A 21,439-nucleotide genomic window follows, 5' to 3' on the forward strand; every position below is an offset into this window, starting at 1 on the left:
ACCCTCCTCTGTCCCACCCCCACCAAACCCCATCCCATCCCCTTTCTGCTCCCCCCAGGAGGGCGAGACCGTCCATGGAGAATCTTCAAAATCTGTCATGTCATTTGGAGCAGGGCCTAGGCTCTTCCCCACCTGTCTAGCTTGAGGGAGTATCCCCTCTATGTGGAATGGGTTCCCAAAAAATTCTTCATGTACTAGGGATAATACTGATCCATTACTAGCCCCATAGGCTGCCCAGGCCTCCTAACACCACATTCAGGGGGGTCTGGGTTGGTCCTGTGCTGGCTTCTCAGCTATCAGTCTGGTCCATGAGCTCCCAGCTCCCCTTGTTCAGGTCAGCTGTTTATGTGGGTTTCTCCAGCCTGGTTTTGACTATTTGCTCGTCACTACTCTCTTATAACTGGATTCCAGGAGTTCAGCTCAGTATTTAGCTGTGGGTCTCTGCTCCTGCTTCCATCAACTACTGGATGAAGGCTCTAGGACGGCATATGAGATAGTCAATCTCATTATCAGGGAAGGGCATTTAAGGTAGCCTCTCCACTATTGCTCACATCATTAGTTGGGGTCATCCTTGTAGGTCTCTGGACATTTCCGTCGTGTTAGATTTCGAAAATCTATAATGGCTCTTTTTCTTCGTCTCTATTCTTTCCCTGTCTCAATGTTCCTGTTCCCTCATGCCCACATCTCCCTCTTCTCTCCTTCATTGCTCACGCCTTTAGTCCCAGCACTCGGGAGGCAGAGGTAGGCAGATCTGAATTCGAGACCAGGATGGTCTACAAGAACTAGTTCTAGGACAGCCACTAAAGCCAAGGAGAAACCTTGTCTCAAAAAACCCAAAGAACCCTAACCCCAAAGCAAAGAAGAAAACCAAACGTATACTTAAGAGGGCCCCAAACCCAAAATACATAAAATCTTACGGGAAAAGCCAAGGTAAGTAGACAATTGAGTAATTTAACATTCCACTTCCAGTCCACACAGAAAACTTAATTGGCTAAGCCAAACCTAACAATTCTACAGAAGCCTTCACACGATAGAATACATATCCCTTTCCAGAGAGGCGCAGGGTACCTTTAGGGTAGATCATACAGCAGGCCATTAAATAGCCCCCAGATTGAAGGGCTGAAATCATGGACAGTAGTCTTGTTCTCCAACTAGAAGAGAACATACTCATTTGTAGGAGGCAGGTAACTTTTTACCTAGGAAGGAAATTTTTAAAAATCCATAAATCAAGCATATGGCACAGGGCATATTGAGTAGTAAGGACGTACATGCTTTCTGATTTAGAGCTGAAATGCGGTGAAGAGTTATCTTATTCACTCCAAGTTAGAAAAAAAAAAAAAAAAAAAAAAAAAAACAAAGTTCTGGTAGATTAGAAGACAGGTTGTGTTAGTTTTGAAGAAAATAGTAAAATCACAAATCGGGGCAGTCTTAAGGATACAAGCTAGCATGGTTCTAAGTTGCCTTGTTTGTAACTCAATGTAACGAGATAAATGATTACTATCTGCCTGGCTTTTCCTCAGCATGAGGGTCATCAATGCTCATTAGAGACTTCTTCGTTTATCTCAGATGAATTTCAGAACTTCATGACAGCCTTTGAGTAGTGATGGCCCATCTACTTGGGACAGTCCAAATGGCCAACCCAAATCCTAAGTTATGCATAAGCCCATTACAGAAGTAGTTTGCTAGCCCATAGCCTAGTAGCCAAGTAATCCTTGGGTGGGCCTGGCAGACGGCATTCCAGAAGAACATCAGATGGCATTCCAGAACAACATCAGAAACATGATAATTTCCGGTTTGCGTAACTTTCTTCAGCATGACAATATTGTCAACCCAGCCAGCCCTCTCCTCACACGGAAGCAATTCCCAGAGGAACAGTATAATTGTTTCTTCCATGAATATGTAAGTCTAGTCTCCACTGTAGTTAATATGCAGTACTAACGAAAACGCTCGTTTCTTTTGCAAGCATGGAGAGCCAACCACACTGTCATTTTGTTTTTCAAGTCAGGGTTTCTCCATGAATCCCTGGCTGTCCTGGAACTCATTGTTACCAGAGAACTCCCAAGAAATCCACCTGCCTCTGCCTCCTGAATGCTGGCATTAAAGGCGTGCGCCATCACCACCCAGCAATTCTGTTTTATTGTATGACTGGGAGGTTGTCCAGATGTTCTGACTTCTGTTTAAGGTTTAGAGAATGGGAAACTTGTTTTTCCCAATCTGGAATACGAGTGGAGATTTTCGTAACTCTTTTCAAAAAAGTTTTTCTTTCCTTGCTGACCAAACACTGGGAAGTGATAGTTGACTCACAGGAAATCAGTAAGATCAACGATGACAGCTCCCACAGTTCTGCTTTTAAAATCAGATTCATGGCCACACGGTTTTTCTGGATGTGCATGGGCACATGGTGACTTGGTTTGGGGTGTTTCACAGCTGTGGCTTTGTTCTCCCACACTCTCCCACCCAGCAGCTCCCAGAGGAGCTGACCCTCTTTCACTACAGTGAGTCAACGTCAAGTATGAAACTTGAAGATAGAAGTCAAAGCTTGTTTTCACATCCTTCTCAGGAAGTGCTGACATCCGGGTCTGTTCTCAAACTCCCAACACCCACCTGGTCTTGGACCCCTTGTTCCAGCCAACAGATCAGACCCAGACCTTGGAAGACCATCAAGGGACACCCTCTCCATCTTTTGCTCAGTGGTACTCTTATCTTAGGTCGTGTAAGTTAGAATCAATAAAGCAAAAGAGGCCAACTGGCTGGGCAATCTTGTCAGAAGCCAAGACATGGAAAACGCAGGGTTACGGAGCAATCGGCCATCTCCTCGAGGCTCCAATCACAGGGAAAAAAAAAAAAAAAAAAAAAAAAAAAAAAAAAAAAGACAGGAAATGCAACTCACTCTTGTCTCTTAGTTGAAGGAGCATAACACATTCGAAGTATTCTGTAGATTTTCAAACAGTACAATGAAAACGTTTGATCTTCATGAAACTACGGGAGTTAAAAATTGTCTTTACAAGTTTAACACAAAGTCAAGCACTCAGGAACCAAGGGACCACTCGCTAAATCCAGTGGTTGTAAATGAACAACATGCAAGGTATCTGGTCACAACCAGGGAGTGCCCTCTGGTTTCTCCTGGGCCCGATGCTGCACAGTGGCCACCGTTCCCCTGGGTTACTCAGTGCAGCGGCAGGGAAGTGGGGCATCTAACAGTCTGGATTCCAGCTTGGGTCTCAGGCCGTCTCCATCACTGACAAACGGGCCCCTCCGTTTCTCCACATGGATGACTGCTTGCTAAGTCACCAGGGTATTTTCCTCAAAGCCATTCTTTCTTGTTCCTTGTCCCTCCAGCACTGCTGAGGGTCAAATCAAGGGCGGCGGTGTACACCTTTAGTCTGCCGAGGTGGGCAGATACAGTTCAGGGCCAGCCTGGTGTTCATAGCAAGTAATACCTTGTCTATGTGGCTGTTTAAACCCTGTTCTTTCGTGAGTGGAAACCTATATTTTCTCACATCCCAGGCACAGAGAAAAGAGGCCTATGACCTCAGCACAGCCGAAGGACCAGAGCTGTCATTCTTTGTTACACAGCAAGTTCTTTGTTACATAGCAAGTTCAAGGACAGCCTTGGCCCCACCAGCCCATCTCAAAACCAGAACCAAAAAAAAAAAAAAAAACAAAAACAAAAAAACAAACTTTTGTGAATCAATAGTTTCTCTTTATGCAGATTCCTCTTGTATAGTTGCAGTTACCTGCAATTAACTATGGCCTGAAAATATTAAATGTGAAGTTATAAGACTAAGCAATTCATAACTTGTATTAGTTGTTAATGTTATTTTATTTTGCTGTCTTTGTGGATATGCCCTTGTGACATGTATGGGAATATAGGCACACATGGATCACAGGATGACTTCTGGTGCCGATTGTCACTTTCTGCTGTGCTGTGGACAGTCCTCAAGCTCTGGGGAGTCCTCGCTCAGCCTCTCGATTCACTGTAGGAGTTGCTGTGTTTTATATGGATTGAGAATTTGAATCCAGGTCCTCATGCTTTGTGATGAGAATTTTTTTAAAACCACACAAACTCAGCTCTACAGCTATCACCTTCCCTCCCCCTTTGGGGCAGGGTCTTGCCATCTAGTTCAAACTGGCCTAGAACTTGCGATTTTTCCTTCTCAGCCTCCGATTTTCTTCCTTCTCAGCCTCCTAAGTACCAGGACTGGTACTTAGGAATCACCTTCACCCGTTTGGTTTGTATAAACTATTTCACAAGTACGTACATATGAAGAAAAGTTACAGTTCAGCAATAGGTATTTTTTTCTGACATCTGATGAGCTCTTAGCTAAGCATCCTCAGCAGATTAACATCTTGTTAATACCTGTTAGACTGCTTTTTCACTTGATTCTAAAATGAAACATTCTTTGATGTTTTATTCCGCTTGTCAAAGTTACTTTAAAGATGATACAGCTTACAACTTTTTATTAAGAGACAGTTTTATGTAGCCCAGGGTAGTCTTAAACTTGCCATGTAGCTGAGGTTAACCTTTAGCTGTCCCTTCCTGAGGGCTGGAGTTACAGGCGTGGACCACTGCGCTGCCTGGATTTAGGTCTGAGTGCTCAGAATGCTTTGTGACTAATGTGTGTCTTAATTCATACTGCTTTCAGCTCAGACTACCTCTCTGGGCACTCAGCCACAAATGAGACCTCTCTCCCCCCAATCCCCCCCACCCCCAGGGACCAACACAGAAGAGGGAGAGCAAAGATGGAAGAACCAGGGGTCAGGGAGGACAGGACCAAGCAGTTTCTTCTGGACATGACCAGAAGCCTGTACTCAAAATGCTCAGTGGCTTGGCTGCTTGAACAAGGTCAAGCGGTTAACATTCTAGTATGGAGGAGGAAGGGTTCACAAGCACCTGACCCAAGTAAGGAGTGATATGGATAGCTGGTGGCTCTGGGGTCAGGGAGAGTCCATTTTAAGGGTGTGGCCTCCGACAGATCAACCAATGCTCCAGGGGAGGGTCAGGCACTATGTGTGCAGCCTAGACTGGGGAAAAAAAAAAAAAGGGTGTGGGGGTGGTTCAGTGCTTAGGAGCTTAGGAGCACTGGCTGCTCTTCCAGAGGACCTGGGTTCAATTCCCAGCAACCACGTAGTGGCTCACAACCGTAATGAGATCTGGTGCTCTCCTCTGGTGAGTAGGCACACAGTATTCTGCCTGCATGCAATAAACTTTTAAAAGGGGAGTGTAAATTAAAAGGCATAAAGGTATGTGTGTGGATGGAGGGGAGTCATAGGCCTGGGAGGAGCTGAAGAGGTGGGGTGAATGGGATTAAAAATATGTAGGAATATTAAATTGGAAAAAAGTTACTCTTGGGTTTTTTTTTTTTTTTTTCTTTCAAGACAGGGTTTCTCTGTACTGTTTTGGAGCCTGTCCTGGAACTCACTCTGTAGACCAGGCTGGCCTTGAACTCAGGTCCGCTTGCCTCTGCCTCTCAAGTGCTGGGATTAAAGACATGCGCCACCAATGCCTGCCTGTGAGTCATTTTTCCTTCTGAAATCCTTAGTGTTAATATGTATGTGTGCATGTATGTGTGTGTATGTATGCGTGAAACATGGTGACCGAATTTTGAGTCTGCACAGTTGACAACCTCACATTAACCCCACTCCCTGACAAAAGAAACTGCATAGAGACTTCACAAACACGAGACAAAGACACATTGCTAAAGACGTCCTATATACATATTTATATATACATATATAGTACTTTATTTAAAATGCCATGAGCATATACACAGTTGAGCTTTTTCCAGGGGACATTGCACCTAAGTTTCGAAACACACAAAATAGATCCCCGTTTAAACAGTTCATTTGGGGTTTACAAAAGTCAATTGTTTCACAATCACAAAGCAGAAAAGGTACACGGTTCTGAAACCATTCTCTGGAAGGCTCCTCTCCTCAAGTCACTGTACGTGGAGTACTTTTGGAAACCCAGACCATGACATACAATCATTCTTACAAAAATGATCCTTGCTGGGGGCTTCCCTAGGTTTCCACAGAAACAAAGTTAGAGGCAAGACAAATCAACCGTGGGACCCCCTAAACACAAAACTACTCGTCCAATGAGGGGAAGAGTGGAGAACATGGCCTCTCCATCTTCGGCACATTCCAGTTGAGAACAGTGCATACACAGCCTTATTTCGTCACCATCTACTTGGTTGCTACACAAACACCCACTTCACCTAGACACAAGGGAAAAACTGAAGCTATTTACACAGATAACATGGGGGAATTTAGAGCACTACACTCCCCTGGACGGCGTTCACATCTGACAGAGGGCCACAGGGCCACAGAAGAGGCCAGTAAGCCAGGCTGCTCATGTAGTGTCCTCTCAAAGTTCCAGTGTACACATACCACACATAGCACCCAAAGTTTGCTTGCTCAGAGAGGCGGCTGTGGTCCACAGGCCCTCAGCAGTGACCAGCTCCGAACACAGTTCTGTCCCGTGGCTCAAGGCTGCTCTACTATCCCATTAGCTCTGGTAGGCTTAAGGCCAGTCTGTCCCTTGCATAGACAATTTCGTTGCTTTCTCCAGCTGGCCCCGAAGCACTAAGTCACTGAAATTTGAATCTCATTGCACAACACACACACACACACACACACACACACACACACACACACACACACTCTGAAAACAGATCCTGCCTCATTTAAGGGGTGACACCTTCAAAACTAGCCCATGCAGAAGCTTCTGCCACTTGTCCCCTCGTAAACACAGATAGGCTGATGAGGAAGGAGGCGAGGGAGGGGACAGTCTTCTGAAGAGCTGGGATTTTAAGAGAGACACTTTCCCAAAGGGGTTCTAAACTAGCGGCCTTGGGATGCCGAGTTGCCCCACCCAAATGGCCAAGGTCTGGAGTGAAATTGGCTGGGGACGCTCATCCTTTCTCAGTATCCATCTATGAGTACCCTCAAAAAAGGGACTTGCAGAGAAGTGTACTGGGAAGACACAGCTGACTTCAAAGCCCCATGGAGGCGAGATGCTAGGAATTTTAAAAATCCAACCCTCCAAACCCTCCAAAGTTGAATACTGTGGAAATAACCGAGACGCTAGCTTGTTCCAGTTAGCTGCGTTTTTGGCTTAGCCCAATTGTCACCACGCCCTTCTGCCACAAGGACAATCACTGGGTCTACACAACCCCAGCAGGCCCCTTTTCCCTGTCTTTTGGCTGCTGACATTGCCTTAGAAGAACAAAGCTTTTAGTTACCACCTAGTAAAAACCACTTCAGAGTTCGCACTTTTTGGGAGGCACCATGAGACAAAGCAGCGGCAGGTCGGCTGAGCAAAGATTTAGGGTTGAAAGAGCCTTTCATTAAGGGAAGTAGCCACACAACCCCCTAGACACCCATAAGGACTAGATGAGCAAATCAAACGCTTTCCATTACACACGGCTTCCTCTGGGGCAATTAGGGTATGCAGGTCCAGCTGTAAGTGATTTCTATGTGATTTCCAAGCACATAGAAATAGCTTGCACAATTCCGAGTGGTGTCTTTTGACCTTTTCAGGAATTCTCCTGGGGTTATCGACAATTACTGTTCTGGGACAGGGTGAGACTTGGAGCCTGGGTGAACCTTAAACACAGCAAGCCCAATGTACAAAGCAATGTCAGCGCTGGGCAGGTCTGCCATGTTGTTAACACATTGTTTACCCCACGTTTGACTTATTCACCTCGTTTGTAGTCTTTCTTGCCCACAACACATAGACGGGGCTTTAGCCTGCAACTACCATCTTTCCACCCACTCCTGAACAGAACTCCCGGACATGCTGCCAACTGAAACCAGCAGGACCCTAGGTTTTGGGATGAGTTTGAATTTGGACTTTCCAGGTTGGTTTTCCTTAGGTGCACCTTGGCAGTAAATGAATTGGGAGAGTGTTGTCACAACACCTATAAGATATTTACACTCCGAAGTTCTGACTCTGGGAGGGGGGGTGGTCAAGGGGAGACCCTGGGAACTCAGAAAAGCAACATCATGAGAGGCGCTGGGAACGTGGGGTGATCCAAAAGGTGGTGGCTCAGGTCCTACCACACAACATGACTTTCCCATTTCGTGCTTGTACTTGACTTTGAAGACCTGGGCAGATGTGGGAAGAGGACCACACTCCCGGAACATGTCTCAGTAGTTTCCCACAGCATCATTCTGCCAGGGAAGCAAGCGGTTGCCGCAAACCACTCTCCAGACATCTGGGGTGGTAAAGACTCCCTGAAGGGGGAGGGTGGGTACTCAGCCGGATGAAGATGCTCCTGCCACCGTAGCTACCCAGTTCTCAGGCGCGCACAGAGCATGACACCTGCTGGACTGGGTTGTGCTTCTACAGTGGGAAGTCTGTTCCTGAGGAGGAAGGCACCAGGCCTTTAAGTATCTACAATTCTAGAATGCGGACGACTCGTCAGCCTGGAGGATATGCTCCTCTGCTCTCCTCTGGGAAGGAATTCTCTTTAAACACAAGAACTGGAATTGCCTCTCACGCATTTTAGGGGAATTTTTTCCTGGATTGGTAGAATGTCGAGTGACATGAAGTTGATGACATCTTGGAAGGCTATAGGAACAGGACTAAGCCATCAGATGTTAATCCGAGGGCCCCTGGGGAGAGCAGCAGTCTGCCCAAGAGACAGGTGATTAAGCTGGACTTTGCTTGGCTGCCCCTTCCAGTAAGGAAGCAGGAGGCAGACATGACCCCACGTGTGTGCTATGCTCATGGGGCATACTCAGTAATGGGGGTGATGCAGGGGGAAAGGGGTCTCGGATCTCTGGGTAAGACAGCACAAGCATGACCAGCCCCCATTCAGATTCACTTTTATTCACATGTCAGCCCATCTACCCTGGAACATTGACAGGAAGGAGGAGGAGCCAACTCTTAGCAGAACTGACACTTCCCATGGGGGTTGGAAAACCACCAGCGAGCTGGGAAGCCTCCATCCCATGGTGAAGTACGGCTAACGGACAACTTCCTAAGCTGCCGTATTGGATTGCTGCTCCCTATGCATCTTCAGGACACACTAGGTGTGAGAGCACTCAGTCTAGAAAGGAAAGGCCGACCTCTCACAGCAAAATCTCGAGATGTGCAGAGCCCTTCAGGTAACAGGGGGACCGTGGGGCCAACGAGACCCCACGTTTTGAAGCAGACATCGGTTCCCCTTATCCAACAAACTCACGGGGCATTGCTCTGGACAACTACCCACGTGTACGGGACACAGAACACGTGACAAACCAGATCGGGCTAGTCTGATGTGGAAACTGTCCAGCAATGAGTTGGAAAGTCCCAGTGGGGACAAGAAAGATTCAAGGAATGTCCAAGAGGAAAAAACAAAACTGCCTCACACCCCATCATTACCAAAGAGTCCACAGAAACAAGCAGAGACGAGAAGATGGACGAGACATGGCAAGGCAGAGTCCCCTGAACTAGCTGGAGCTTACAAGACGGGTGGCTCACTCAGGGGCAGGGTCCCCAACTTTTCAATGCTCCTGACCTGGACAGAAGCTGGCACTTGTCAGGCCAAGGGGTCTTCTGCCAGTTACACCTGAAATGGCTGCTCCTGCTATTCTAATTTATGCCCGTGCCCCGAATAGGCAATTAGCCACCTAAGAGCCCTACAATAGAAACCAGGAGAAATCTAACAACCCAGCTGTGCATTTCGCTCTTATTCAGTGTTCAGACCCAGTACTAAAGAAATGGAAACCTAAGGGGGTCACCTTGAAGCAAAGCCAGAGAGGCCTTTTGGCAGCAAATTCCCCATCGGGGCTGGGAGGAAACTGCATCACCTGGAATCCAGCCCAGGCACTCCCCAGTTCCGTCCTCCTTAGAGGCACCCCAGTTCTGTCCTCCTCATGCCCCGGGTTACTCTCATGACAGTTTGTTCCCATGTATTAAAGGAATGACGTATACAGAGATGTCATCTCCTGAGCCCAGTCGGTCATTGGATATCCGCCATCCTCTGTCCTTCAGGACGCCTCGGGCTCGCATCACCAGATCCTGCGCTGCCAGTGTGTACCTGTGCCAGGGGGAAGCAGATTAAGACCGTCAGGGCAGCATGGGCACATACAAGGCCTGGGGGGCTGGGAAAGAGGCATCGCTACGGCCGTACATTTTCCAATTTTTATTTATTTATAAGCCAGACAGAGCTAACTTCTCCCACATGTGTGAGGGAGGCCTGCCATTTTTCAGGTGGATGAACATGGTTCTATCTTCAATCATCTCCCACATCATCCCATTGCTCAGACACTTCACATGTTACTTATTGCAATGGATCCCAGAGAATACCAGTTTTGGAGTTATCTGAAAGATTCTCACCAGCCCAGTTTTCCATGACAAACAGTACTTGGCTAAAAAAGTACAAAACAAAAAACCAAGAACTTCTGTCTTCAATTTTTTTTTTTTTTTAAAGGCTATCTTTCCTTTTGTATCAAAGTTTTCCCTTCATGGCTGTGCTAGATTTTTGGGGGGGAAAAGGCGGGTTAAAAAAATAAGGAAAACTGAAGGTACTACGTATAAGAAAACACAGAAGGTGGAGTAGGGTGCTGGTGATTGGTAAAGCCTCAGTGCGGGCAACTTTCTCTATGCATTCATCTGTGTGAGGTTTTCCTATAGTTCACGTAAGGGCATTGAGGATTGCTCAAGAATTTGAAAGGATTGTTCATAGAGATGTCAATGGCAAACTTTAAGATAAGCTAGCAAAGAGGCTAAGCCCTAAAGAAAGTGAAAGGAATTTGGGGACGTGGGCCTGTCAAGTGGGAGGCATAAAGATGAACGGAGACACTGGCGGATTCCGAACTCAGTACTAATCACTGCAGAGTCTTTCGGCGGAGACTTCAAAGGCACCTGCCAGGCTGGACTTAGTGTGTGGCGGACGATTTTCAAAGCTTAGGACAGGAAACAACTGATACATCTTTTTCCGACTTTGCATTCACCTGCCTATTATCGCGTGTCCCCCTCTGTAGAGTAGGCTCCTGCCAATTATCACATGCCCCCCCCCCCATAGAGTAGGCTTGCCTACCAGGGAAGAATGTGCTACTCTGTGCTTTGAAAGCCTCAGCTGTATTTCTGTGTATAAATGGCAACTGGCATTCTGGTTGGAAGAACAGTTTTGTCAAGTTTGGGGAAGGTGAGCCCAGCTCTGACAGGGAATCTGTATCATGATTAAATCATGCTTGGAACCTAAACCGCTAAGAGGCAGACTCTGATAAGTCACCAGGAAAAGAAATGTCACCCTACGCATGTCTTTCTGGAAGCCTGACAATGGGCTTTTTACAAGGCGTGTATGACCTGTCATTGCCTGCAGTACCTCAGCATTCATTACCTTTGGGATCTGGGGACAGATGCCAAGTGTTCTCCAAACCAAGAGCACACACACAGCACACTCTGTTTACAGCAGACTTGCTTTTAAGAACAAGGGTTTCAGCACATGCTCAAGTCTGGAACATTCCAAGTCCTGCAGCCTTTAATGATTAAGTCTATTCTTACAGCCCAGGTGGCAAACAGTGTCATATACTACATTGTATTTGATGAAGAATGAATTCTGTCTCTGTGTTGGATGGGAAGTTGGGTAGGTAGGAGCAGCACCTAACTGCATTCCCCGCTTAGTTCTCACGAGAGTCTCATCTTGAGTGAGGAAGAGGGGGCGGTGGGCGTGGTCCTGAGGACAGTGAAGACCACCTGTTGCTCTCGAGAACTGTAGTTCTGTTCCCAGTACCCAACATGATGACTCATAACCCATAGAGAACTCCAGCTCCGGTGGGTCCGACGCCCTGGTTTGTCCTCCATAGGCCCCAGGCAGGCATGTGGAGCACATTCATGCAGACAAGATGCCCATACACGTACAAATATTTAATAGAATGACAGATGAGGGAGTCCTCGGGGTGAAGAACCCATGACCATGACTACCCCACGGCCTGCGCTATACACGTTTAGGATAGCAACCTCTAACGGGCTTGCCAGAGGTTATTCTTTAACAATGTTGCCACCAGCAACATTAGGGTGATGGGTTGTTATTTTGCTGATCAACCAACCATCTTACACTTGGGAGATGCAGAAACACCTGACGGCAGAGGTGGAATACACCTTTAGATCCCAGGAGGCAGAGGCAGGTGATCTGCTTTTTAGGGCAGCCTGGTCTATAGAGGAGTTCCAGGACGGCCAAAAAGGGTCTCCCCCAAAAGAGCAAGAGTAACAAAAGCAACTTTGCTGACTTCATGAGTTGATTCCCTCATCTGGGGTAGATACATCTTGAAATACAGCTGTGGGCATGGAGACAGGTTTCAGAGAGTCAGAAAAACCAACCCTCACAAGTCCAGACAGTTCTTGAAGGCTGTCTGGTCATGGTTGTGAGGCAAGCAGGCCTGAGCAGGCCAGCCGTCATTGAGAAACGGCTGGGGACCAGGACAAGATTGTTCAGAACATAGGCAAGGGGGCAATAGCCCTGAGCTTTTGTGACTTCCGGTCTTTGTTGGTTTGGGGGACAGGGCTTTGCCCTACAGGCCAGAGGTTGCCTTTGAACTCAGTTGAACTGCCTCAGTACTGAGATCACAGGCATGTATCATTTGTGCATGGCTAATTAAAACCCAACCTCAGTCATTAAGTTACATTATAAAGTTATATCTGTCCTTTTAATTTCACTGTAACATACACATACATGCATGAAGGCTTATTTTGTGCTTTCCATTTATGCTTTTTATGTGGCTTCCCATATTAACAGCTCTCAAACATTCACACCCTACAGGTGATTGAGATTTGTTTTTGGCAATCTTACTCGATTTTTAATATGCAGTTTACGGTCTCTGCCCTTATCCCCAAGAAAAAACTAGAATGTCATTAGAACACCTTCATTCATATAATGGGAGTATTTTAGTTTGCCTTGGTTTTAATCTACTAGTCACCATTATTATTTGGGCATGTAAGCAAACCAACACTTAACTTCACATCTCAGTCCATTTTTCACTGAATTGTTTCCTGCTCTAGAAGGACAGAAATCTTTAGCAAAGCTCCAAGGAGAAGCTTACATCATCTTCAAACAATGAAAATCTTGATTTAACTTAGAGTAGCCACATTTCAAGGTGCAGTATATTAGATGTTATTTCCACAGAGGTGTTTATGTTTGCATGTGTGTGTGCACACACCAGAATAGGGTTCCAATCCCCTGGAGCTCGTGTCACCAAATGCTAGTCCTCTGTGTAAGCACTTTTTTGTGAATGTGCATGCTGCAGTATGCACATGGAGGTGGAACACCTTGGATTCTCTCCCCTCACGTGGGCTCCAAGGATCCAAGTAAGTTCATCAGGCTTGGTGGCAGGCGCCCTTACAGGATGAGCCATCTCCAGCCCTGAGGCTGTCATTTAACTTCCCTGCCCTAAGTATCTTCCATTGTTCCACTTTGTTCCTGTGTGATGTCCTTCACGCCTTTGCTTCCTTTACAAGTTTACTGCTCCATCGATTCAGGGAGCTACGTCCTTCTAGTCGAGTTTGTCCGATTTCCCGTTTCTCTCCGAAATCCACCTTTTGATCCTATTTTCCCATGTTCAACTCCTTTCAAAACCATCCTATCACATCCAGGTTCTCTCGGGGAAGTGGGTAAGGGGAGGGGGGCTCTCATCTTTTTCTCCACGCGCATTTAAAGGTAAGACACAAGCTTTTCTTCTGAATCAGTTGTTGATTATGTAAACCCAGGGTCACAGAGGTTTAAAGCAGTCTTCCGTATGGGTGTTGTGTAGTGAGATACCCACCCAGCCCGCACCTGTTGCACTGGCCACGTTCTTTGGGGTCTGGGACAGGTGCAGACCTAGGGGGGGCTAGATCTGGGGTTCTGGACCTCAGCTCTCAGCTCTCACTTCCTGGTCATTGGTGGGGGCATCCCCACAGTGGTCATGTTTTTGGTGTTAAGTGACTCCCTCCCCAATAAATGATTCAGCCTACACGGTGTTCCAGAATAATTTCTCACGCAATAGAGTGTGTGTGTAGGTGTTATGGGTTTTTCCAGTACTTTGCAAAGTTAGGTTTATTTGGGGAGGGGGGGTGTTAAGATCCCCATGTCAGAACAGCAGTATGAAGGTTATTTCTTAGCTGTCCCACGTACTAGGCCTACCTAGCCTTAATTGAGCCTTAATTTTGTCGGATATATGCTCTCCGTATCCACATGCTGTTTTGGAGGATCAGGCTCCCAACCTGAGGGAGCAGTTTAGGAACACACCCCAAGCCCCATCCTACTCTGGGATAATATTCTGCCCATGCCGTCTCTTCACTCAGCTTCAACAGTGCTTTGAAATTCCTCCTCACACAAGCTCTTTAGGATACACAGTGTTCTACAAGTTGAGACTTGGACCTGAGCTTTCTGGACAGCTTCCTGACATGCCTTTTATGGGATGGGAAACCCTAACTGGAAGTAAAGCCAACTACTATGCCCTTGTAAGGAAGCTGTCCCTCAAGAGACTGAACTCGGCTCTCGGAGACGACGTTTTTGTTGCAGCCGCTGGAGTGTGCCAAGCTGGTGGATGGACACCTATCTCTGTACATTCAAAAGTCAATTTGCTCCAAGCATGAAACCAATCCGAGGATGCTTTCCATTGAGAATTAGCGTAAGAAGAAATCCCCTTGGCAAACTTTGCTCTGATCGGTTTTCCAAGGTTGACAGATACCTGGGCTGAGTGACAACGAGAAAACGCTTGAGGCCATACAAGAGGAGGGCACGAAGAATCTGTACTGAGACTGAACACAAGGGCATCCATGTGCCAGGCTGAGGGGCATGTCCCGAACACGAAACAAAACACAGCCCAGAGACAAAGGACAGAGGGAACTGAAGACAAGACAGGAGGTAGATGTGGCCCAGGGACCTGGCTGGCTGAGGCTGAGGGGGCTGGCAGTTCTGGAAGCTGGATGAGGAACAGCTGTAGGCAGTTACCAATGCCTTCTCACAGATGCTTGCCTGCCGGGGGCAGCATCAGCAACTGTGGTCTTAGGAAATGCTCACTTTCTCCAAGGCCAAGAATCTCCCCACTTGAGGAGTTTTGAATTTTAAGATTGTTGATCAATATTTGAAAGCTTCAGCCAAAGTTCTGCAGAAAGAAGTGGCTTCCAGGGAAGGGCTGGACTCCAGGAGGGGAGGGGGGAGGGGCTGGGGGCGGAGCAGAGGAAGGACAGCAGGGATGGCAGGGAACACGGAAAAAGGGCAGTAAACTAAGCATCTGGCAATTCTTCCAGCGCCTCTCCCGCGGTTAGCAGACCATGATTTCAGTTTTGCTGTCACTCCACCCAGACGGACGGCTCTGGGAAAGTTCCTTAGCTTCTAGGGGCCCGCTTCTCCTTACCGTTAACATCTAATATGGCGGCCTGCACACGGCCAGAGACCAAGAAGTGTGAACTACCATTCCCCTCATTAGGTTTCAAAAGGCTTTTCTTCCCGCAACTTTTGCCTTAAGTCGTTTACCTCTTACCGAGGCTGTTTCCCACGAGGCTGCCACCTTGGCATCAGTAGGGGGACTGTCAAAAAAGTCAACTTCAGGCCTCAAGCTAACGGCCCTTGCCAGCCATTAATAGCTACGGCTGGGTGGGAACTTTCCCTAATCATTTACAAGGTGCAGAAGGGGTCCTCTAAGAAGCAGGGCAGGTGGGCAAGAACTGGGCAATTAATGGGTTCCAAGTGTTGGGGCCCAGCAGTCTGCTGACCCCGCCCCCGACGATGGGCGGGGCGCTCATGGCCATGTCATCACTAGGTCAGGCTTCTTTACCTGGCTGCTCAAGCTTTACCTAGCTGCGCAGGGAGCAGGGGGCTCGGGCACGCATGCCCAAGGCCCCCTTTTAAAGCAAGAGCTCCAAGCGCGCTCGCTTTCTCTATCCTGCTTTCGGTTGGCCACCAGCTACCCCCCCCCTTTTCTCCCCTCTCTCAATCAACTCCACGTGGACGCTGAGTCTTGTGTTTCATAGGCAATAGTTGTAGCAGAGACCACCAAGTATTTGCATATAAAAGGCAACCTCCATCTGCTGGTCCACACCCCCTCAAGCAATACAGTAAGAGAGGAGCCCCTTTGCATTCTGAGCAGGTCTCAGATTTAAGAGGGAGAAAAACTCCTCAGCTTTGGAACATTGGCAGAGATCTACGGTGTGAGTACAGAGGGCCAGGGTTGGCTTGGAGGTGGCCTTTGCGGTGCTTAGAAGTGGTAATTAGCCTTGAGGCGGCACATATGTTAGTTGAACCCATGGGAGCTGGGTCACCTCTCAGAACCAAGACCAGGAAGCTACACTCGAACAAGGCTTCTGGCTGGAGAGAGCACCCCACCCTGTGGAAGAGTGGGGACCCCCTGTCCCCTGCTATCCACCGCTAGGCTCTGTCCATTCCCAGCACCCCGGCTCCTTGGTTTCTTCAGTAGTTTGGGAATGTTTTAATTCCCAACAGCAACAATGTCAATGACAGGAGGAGGAACCACCCTGCTCCTCCCCTTCCCAGTGCTCCCTGTCCCGGGGAAGGACTTGGAAATAAATTCCCTGACGTTGCCACACAGCTGAGTGCTCCAACAGCTTCGCTCTGCCAGCCCAACCAACAGTACACAGGACAACCACGCAGTGCCCATGGCCACTGCAGCCAGGGTCTCAAGCCTCCTTCCAGGCTCTCACAATCTTTATGCTAAACAGTGCACAAGAGAAATGCCGATTTTTGTCTACAAAGTACCACACCAAACACTCAAGAATTTGTTCCTAAAACCTGCAAATCAATAAGGGTCTTTTCTGGGGGGGGCTCTTTTTTCGTTTGAGGCATAGTTTCTGGAAAGCAATGTGCTGCTGAGAAATTAGCTCAACTTAAGATTAAAAAGACCACTTTTGTCTTCTGCCAAGATAAATTCAGTATTACCATGGCAATAGAAACTGGCATTTAATATCTCCGTTATTAAGGACGTAGGCCGTTGGTGGGGGTGTTTCACCTCAAACCTCACCATTCCTTTCTCAAAGCCCACAGCTCAGAGGGAGAACACCCTTAACAAAAAGGCATCTCCCGCCTTGAGAGGGATTTTGCACACTGGTATGCGAGGACTCCGCAAGGTTCTTGACGGGGTCGGGCATGTTGCTCTACGGTGTTTAGCATGTGCCAGGCCTCCTATCTGCAGAGAGCACACATACTCTGTGGCACCGCAGGGTAACAGCTGCTAGGAGCAGGGTAGGAAACAATGTTTCTACAGACACGGTGTTCCGGCAAGAATGCGGCAGGCAAAGCTCTCAACCTGGAGTGTGAATTCTCAAGGCCTGTTTTCACGTTTTGTTCATTTCTCTTTCCTCTGCCCGCCCACCCACCTCCTCTTTACTGACTAAGAATTTGTTCCCCCTGACAAAATGGTTAAGCTTCCCCAGATCCTTCGGACACTTGCTCCCACTTTGAGTCATTTCCCCCCACCAGGTAAACCTCCAGCTTCGCAGAGGGGAGGAGTCAATTCTTCATTGTTTTACACCTTAGAGGTCGTCTATGAGTAGTGCATTGTCTGTAAGTTTGAGAATCTGACTAGAGTTACAAGGAACAAGGGTTTGGTACGGCCCAAGCCCTTCCACCTTTGACAACCTCTCTCTAGAATGTTCGTGAGGCACTTCCTGTGAACAGTTCATTTTGCGTCCCCACAGGAGAGTCGGCTGCCAGTTCTACAGCTCTTCAGGACAAACTCCAATAAAAACGAAGGGAAAGACAAAACAAAACAAATAAGCAAACAAGACGCCATACTGCACCCAGAGTCTGGCCCCTCTACAAAGCAGCCTTTTTTCTAGTTTCTTTGTGGAGAGAGTTCGAAGAGGAAAGGCTGGGGTTTAGCAGAGCACAGGGCCATTTGTACCTGGTTCCCCCATGCCTGGGAGAAGGTGGGAAGGTCGGCAGTGGTTAGCTGGTCGGTGTTAACCACCTGTCCTCTAAAAGCATAGGGAATAGAGCTATTGCATATCCCCTCTTTGTGGGGAGGATGTCAAAAAACAACGCTGGCAATTCCCAGCGGCTATCAGAAGCAAAGAAAGGGAGAAAAAGCCACACAACAAACAAACCCCAGACCCCTGCCGTCACTAGTGAACCGGGGCCCTGCTTCCTGCTGACTTTCTGGACAACGCTGGTCCCCCAGACTTTTCCCAGACCAGGAGTGAAGTCTTTCCCCTTCTCCTTATGGATCCAACAGGCAGGTCCCATTTGGTCAGCCCCCCTCGGACTCCTGCACAGCCGCTTCCTTCTACATCATGGTTCCATGAAGCAAACCTGGGGATCCGGGCTACATTCATGGGGAAAGGAAAAGGACTGGGCTCTCCCTCACCTCGGACTTGTGCCGGGGCTAAGACTTGAACAGCTCCCAGCCGAGTTCCTGACTCAGTATTCACCTCTCAGGAGACTGGCTAAGGCTGGGGCCCTCCTTCCCAGGGAGACAGCTTACAGGCCACACAAGAGCGTGCCGTTTTACAGAATTCCATGAAACGAGTTAAGTTCCCCCCGATTTCCCAATATGGCCTCGGTGCCTCGGCATCACAGGGTGGAGCGCAGTCCAAGCGCAGTTAACTCAGCAGCCTTTCCCGATCACGCTTCTTGAACACGCGACACGTGTTTCATTGCCGCAGGCTACCCTCCCCCATTCTTACAAAGCACGTGTGCGACGGCAATCTCGTAAATTCAGAAAGCCTGGTCGCTCAACACCTAGTCTGATCTGAGGACGCTGCCAGGCTAGCACAACCAGAGTGCTGGGCTTCCCTTCCCCCTCGCCCATTTTCCAACCTCACCACTCTGCTGCCTGCCTCGAGCCCATTTAATTCAAGATTTTAAATATCCGTGGTTCTGGGCTAAATTCTCTTTAGTCAAGTGACAGCTTCTGGAAGCTTCTGTAACCCTCCTCTGGACTCGAAACTGAGTAGGCAGAAGAGGAGTCCATTTTACATCGGATTTTTTCCCAGCCTTCTGCCAAACCTTGCTCCCCCCAACCCGCCCTTTGGAGCATCAGCCAAGTGAGTGGAATGTAAATGGGAGTAGAGTAGAAGGCCTTGACACATGACCCCCACATTGTTAAAAAAAAAAAAAAAAAAACAGCCAGAGTGTTTCTTAGCAATAACCTCGCCCTTATTTTTTATTTGGTAGCTCGGGCTGGCCTCCAACTCGATATGGATGACCTCGGGTCCTCCTGAAAGCACACCTAGACTTTCACCTATAGTGTTAGGATAACGGGTGCACCATCGTGCCTGGGTTCTGGATAACGGGCGCACCATCGTGCCTGGGTTCTGGATAACGGGCGCACCATCATGCCTGGGTTCTGGGAGTGCTGAGGATTGGAGGGGGGAGGGGGCTTGGGGCTTTGTGTATGCTACCAGGTAGCATTCTAACTAGCTTCACCCCTAACTCTTCGAGCCTTTTTTCAAGATTCTGTCTCACCCACTTACTCCCCCTCTCCCAATCCCCCATTCCCACCAAGCTTTGACTTGGTCTTTCTTGAGAGGCAAACTAAAGAAACGAAAAGCCAAAAATCCTTTTGTTAAATTGCCGTCCCTGGAAGAGAGCTCCTGAACTTGGGGCGCCCACTCTGCCTGGGCACACACAAGCTGTCTGTAGGTTCTAATGCCAGGGTGGGCACGTTTGTTGCCGTGGAGACAGACGGGCTAGTAAGTGAAACCAGAGCCTAGAGAAACGTAAGGCGTGCCAAGTGCGCCTTGTAATGCTAACTTGTGGCTTTACAGAGCTTCATGGAGACCAGAGAAGACGCTAACAAGTAGGATACAGAATGTGGGTGAGAACGAAGAGCAGGGATAACAGAGTGAAACTCAGGGAAAGAACTGTTAATTATGTTTTTCTGAGTCAAAAGCCCCGAGATAGGAGGTAGATAAAGAAACAGGTTCAAAGAGCTAGCCAGAAATGAGCATAAGCTAGACTGAGCGTTCCTAACTAAAAAGGCTGTATCCTAGTTTGGGAGCTGGTTGGTAGCACAAAAGGAAAAGCCTAGTACAGTTTTTTCTTCCAAAATTATTTGTTATAATATCTTACTTCCAACTGCTTCTCTTGTTTGGTTGCTGCCTAAGCTTCTTGCCGCTCCCCCCCCCCCCAACAGGCCCCCTCCCTGTTTTTTCTCTTGCTCTTCTCCCCCAAGCCTAGAATTCTCCTATTTATCCTCTCTGCCTGCCAGCCCCGCCCAGCCTGTCTTCTGCCTAGCTATTGGCCGTTCAGCTCTTTATTAGACCAATCAGGTGCCTTAGGCAGGCAAGGTGAAACAGATGCAAGACATCATTACACACACACCCTTACATCGTTTAGCAAATTCTGCACAAACAAGTCACACACCTTTACACAGTTTAATACTCCACAGCACAAACGAATGTAACCCAGCTTTACCAGGTTAAAATTACAGCCCACGGCAAATACCCCCCTGCATCTATTCCCCCAGGGCTAAGGCGACAGGCATGTACTAACTCACCGTGCAGTTCTTTAAACTGAACGCAGGACCCCTTTCATGCCAGGGGAGCACTCTACCAGCTGAGGTATATCCCCGGCTTGTGTTTTATTGCTTTATAAGAGGCCTTCATCTAGAATGGATAAAGACCCCTCCAGTTAAACAAGGTGTTTCTTTTGAAGAGTTTGTGATTGCTAATGTAGTAACATTGGCCTTAAAAGAGGATTCATTTATTTTATTTTTGTGTATGTGGATGAGGGTGTATAGGTCACGTGTGTGCACATGTCCTCGGAGGACGGGAGAACTTGAGAGGAAAGGAGAACATAGGATTTCCTTGGAGCTGGAGCGACAGGTTATGAACCGCTGATACAGGTGTTGGGGGAACTCGAGTCCCTTGGAAGCAGCAGGTACGCAAGTGCTGAGCCATCTCTCCAGACCCTTGTTGGTCTTGACAAATGCAACGAAGACCCCTTTGTGCTTTCTAAGAAATCTTTCCCAACTCCAAGGTCAAAGGATAACCTCCTACGCTGTTTTCTGAAAGTTTCATTTATTTTCATTTTTGCTTTTTAGAAGTCTCACTGTACTATGGCTTACTGGGTTTTTGTTTGTTTGTTTGAGTTGGGGGGGTGATTTTAATTTTTCCTATTGTATTAACTATGCTTAGTTTTATGTCAAGCAGGGCAGGACTTTGTACAGCCTACGTAAATGTTAAAATATGACTCTTAACTTTGTTTCTCTACACCTGCCTTAGAGCCAGCTGGTCAGACTTCATGCAAATCCACTGGGCTGCTGAGATGGCCCAGTAGTTAAGAACAGCTGCTGTTACTACAGAGAATGGAATTTGATTGCCAGCCCCCTCAGGGCAGCTCACAACCTGTGTAACTCCAGGTCAACGAGATCTGATGACCCTTTCTGTGGGTACTGCACGTACATACACCAATGCAGATAAACACCCTTACACATAAAATAAAAATAAATAAATGTTTGAAAATGTAGTGCTATTTATGTGACTTAAATGTCTTATTATCCTGCATGT

At 47.7% G+C, this 21,439-nt stretch overlaps 1 protein-coding gene across 1 annotated transcript in view; it reads right to left on the minus strand.

Annotated features, from left to right (window-relative positions):
- Positions 1-9,390: 9,390 nt before the first annotated feature.
- Ppm1h (protein phosphatase, Mg2+/Mn2+ dependent 1H) overlaps positions 9,391-21,439 on the minus strand; it is a 224,580-nt gene continuing 212,531 nt past the window's right edge. The window contains exon 10 of the mRNA XM_051176161.1: positions 9,391-10,028. Coding sequence (XP_051032118.1) covers positions 9,881-10,028 — 148 coding nt within the window. The 3' untranslated portion in view covers positions 9,391-9,880. The remainder of the gene's footprint in view (positions 10,029-21,439) is intronic.

Source organism: Phodopus roborovskii, unplaced genomic scaffold (genome assembly GCF_943737965.1).
Source record: "Phodopus roborovskii unplaced genomic scaffold, PHOROB, whole genome shotgun sequence".
Classification (NCBI taxonomy): domain Eukaryota; kingdom Metazoa; phylum Chordata; class Mammalia; order Rodentia; family Cricetidae; genus Phodopus; species Phodopus roborovskii.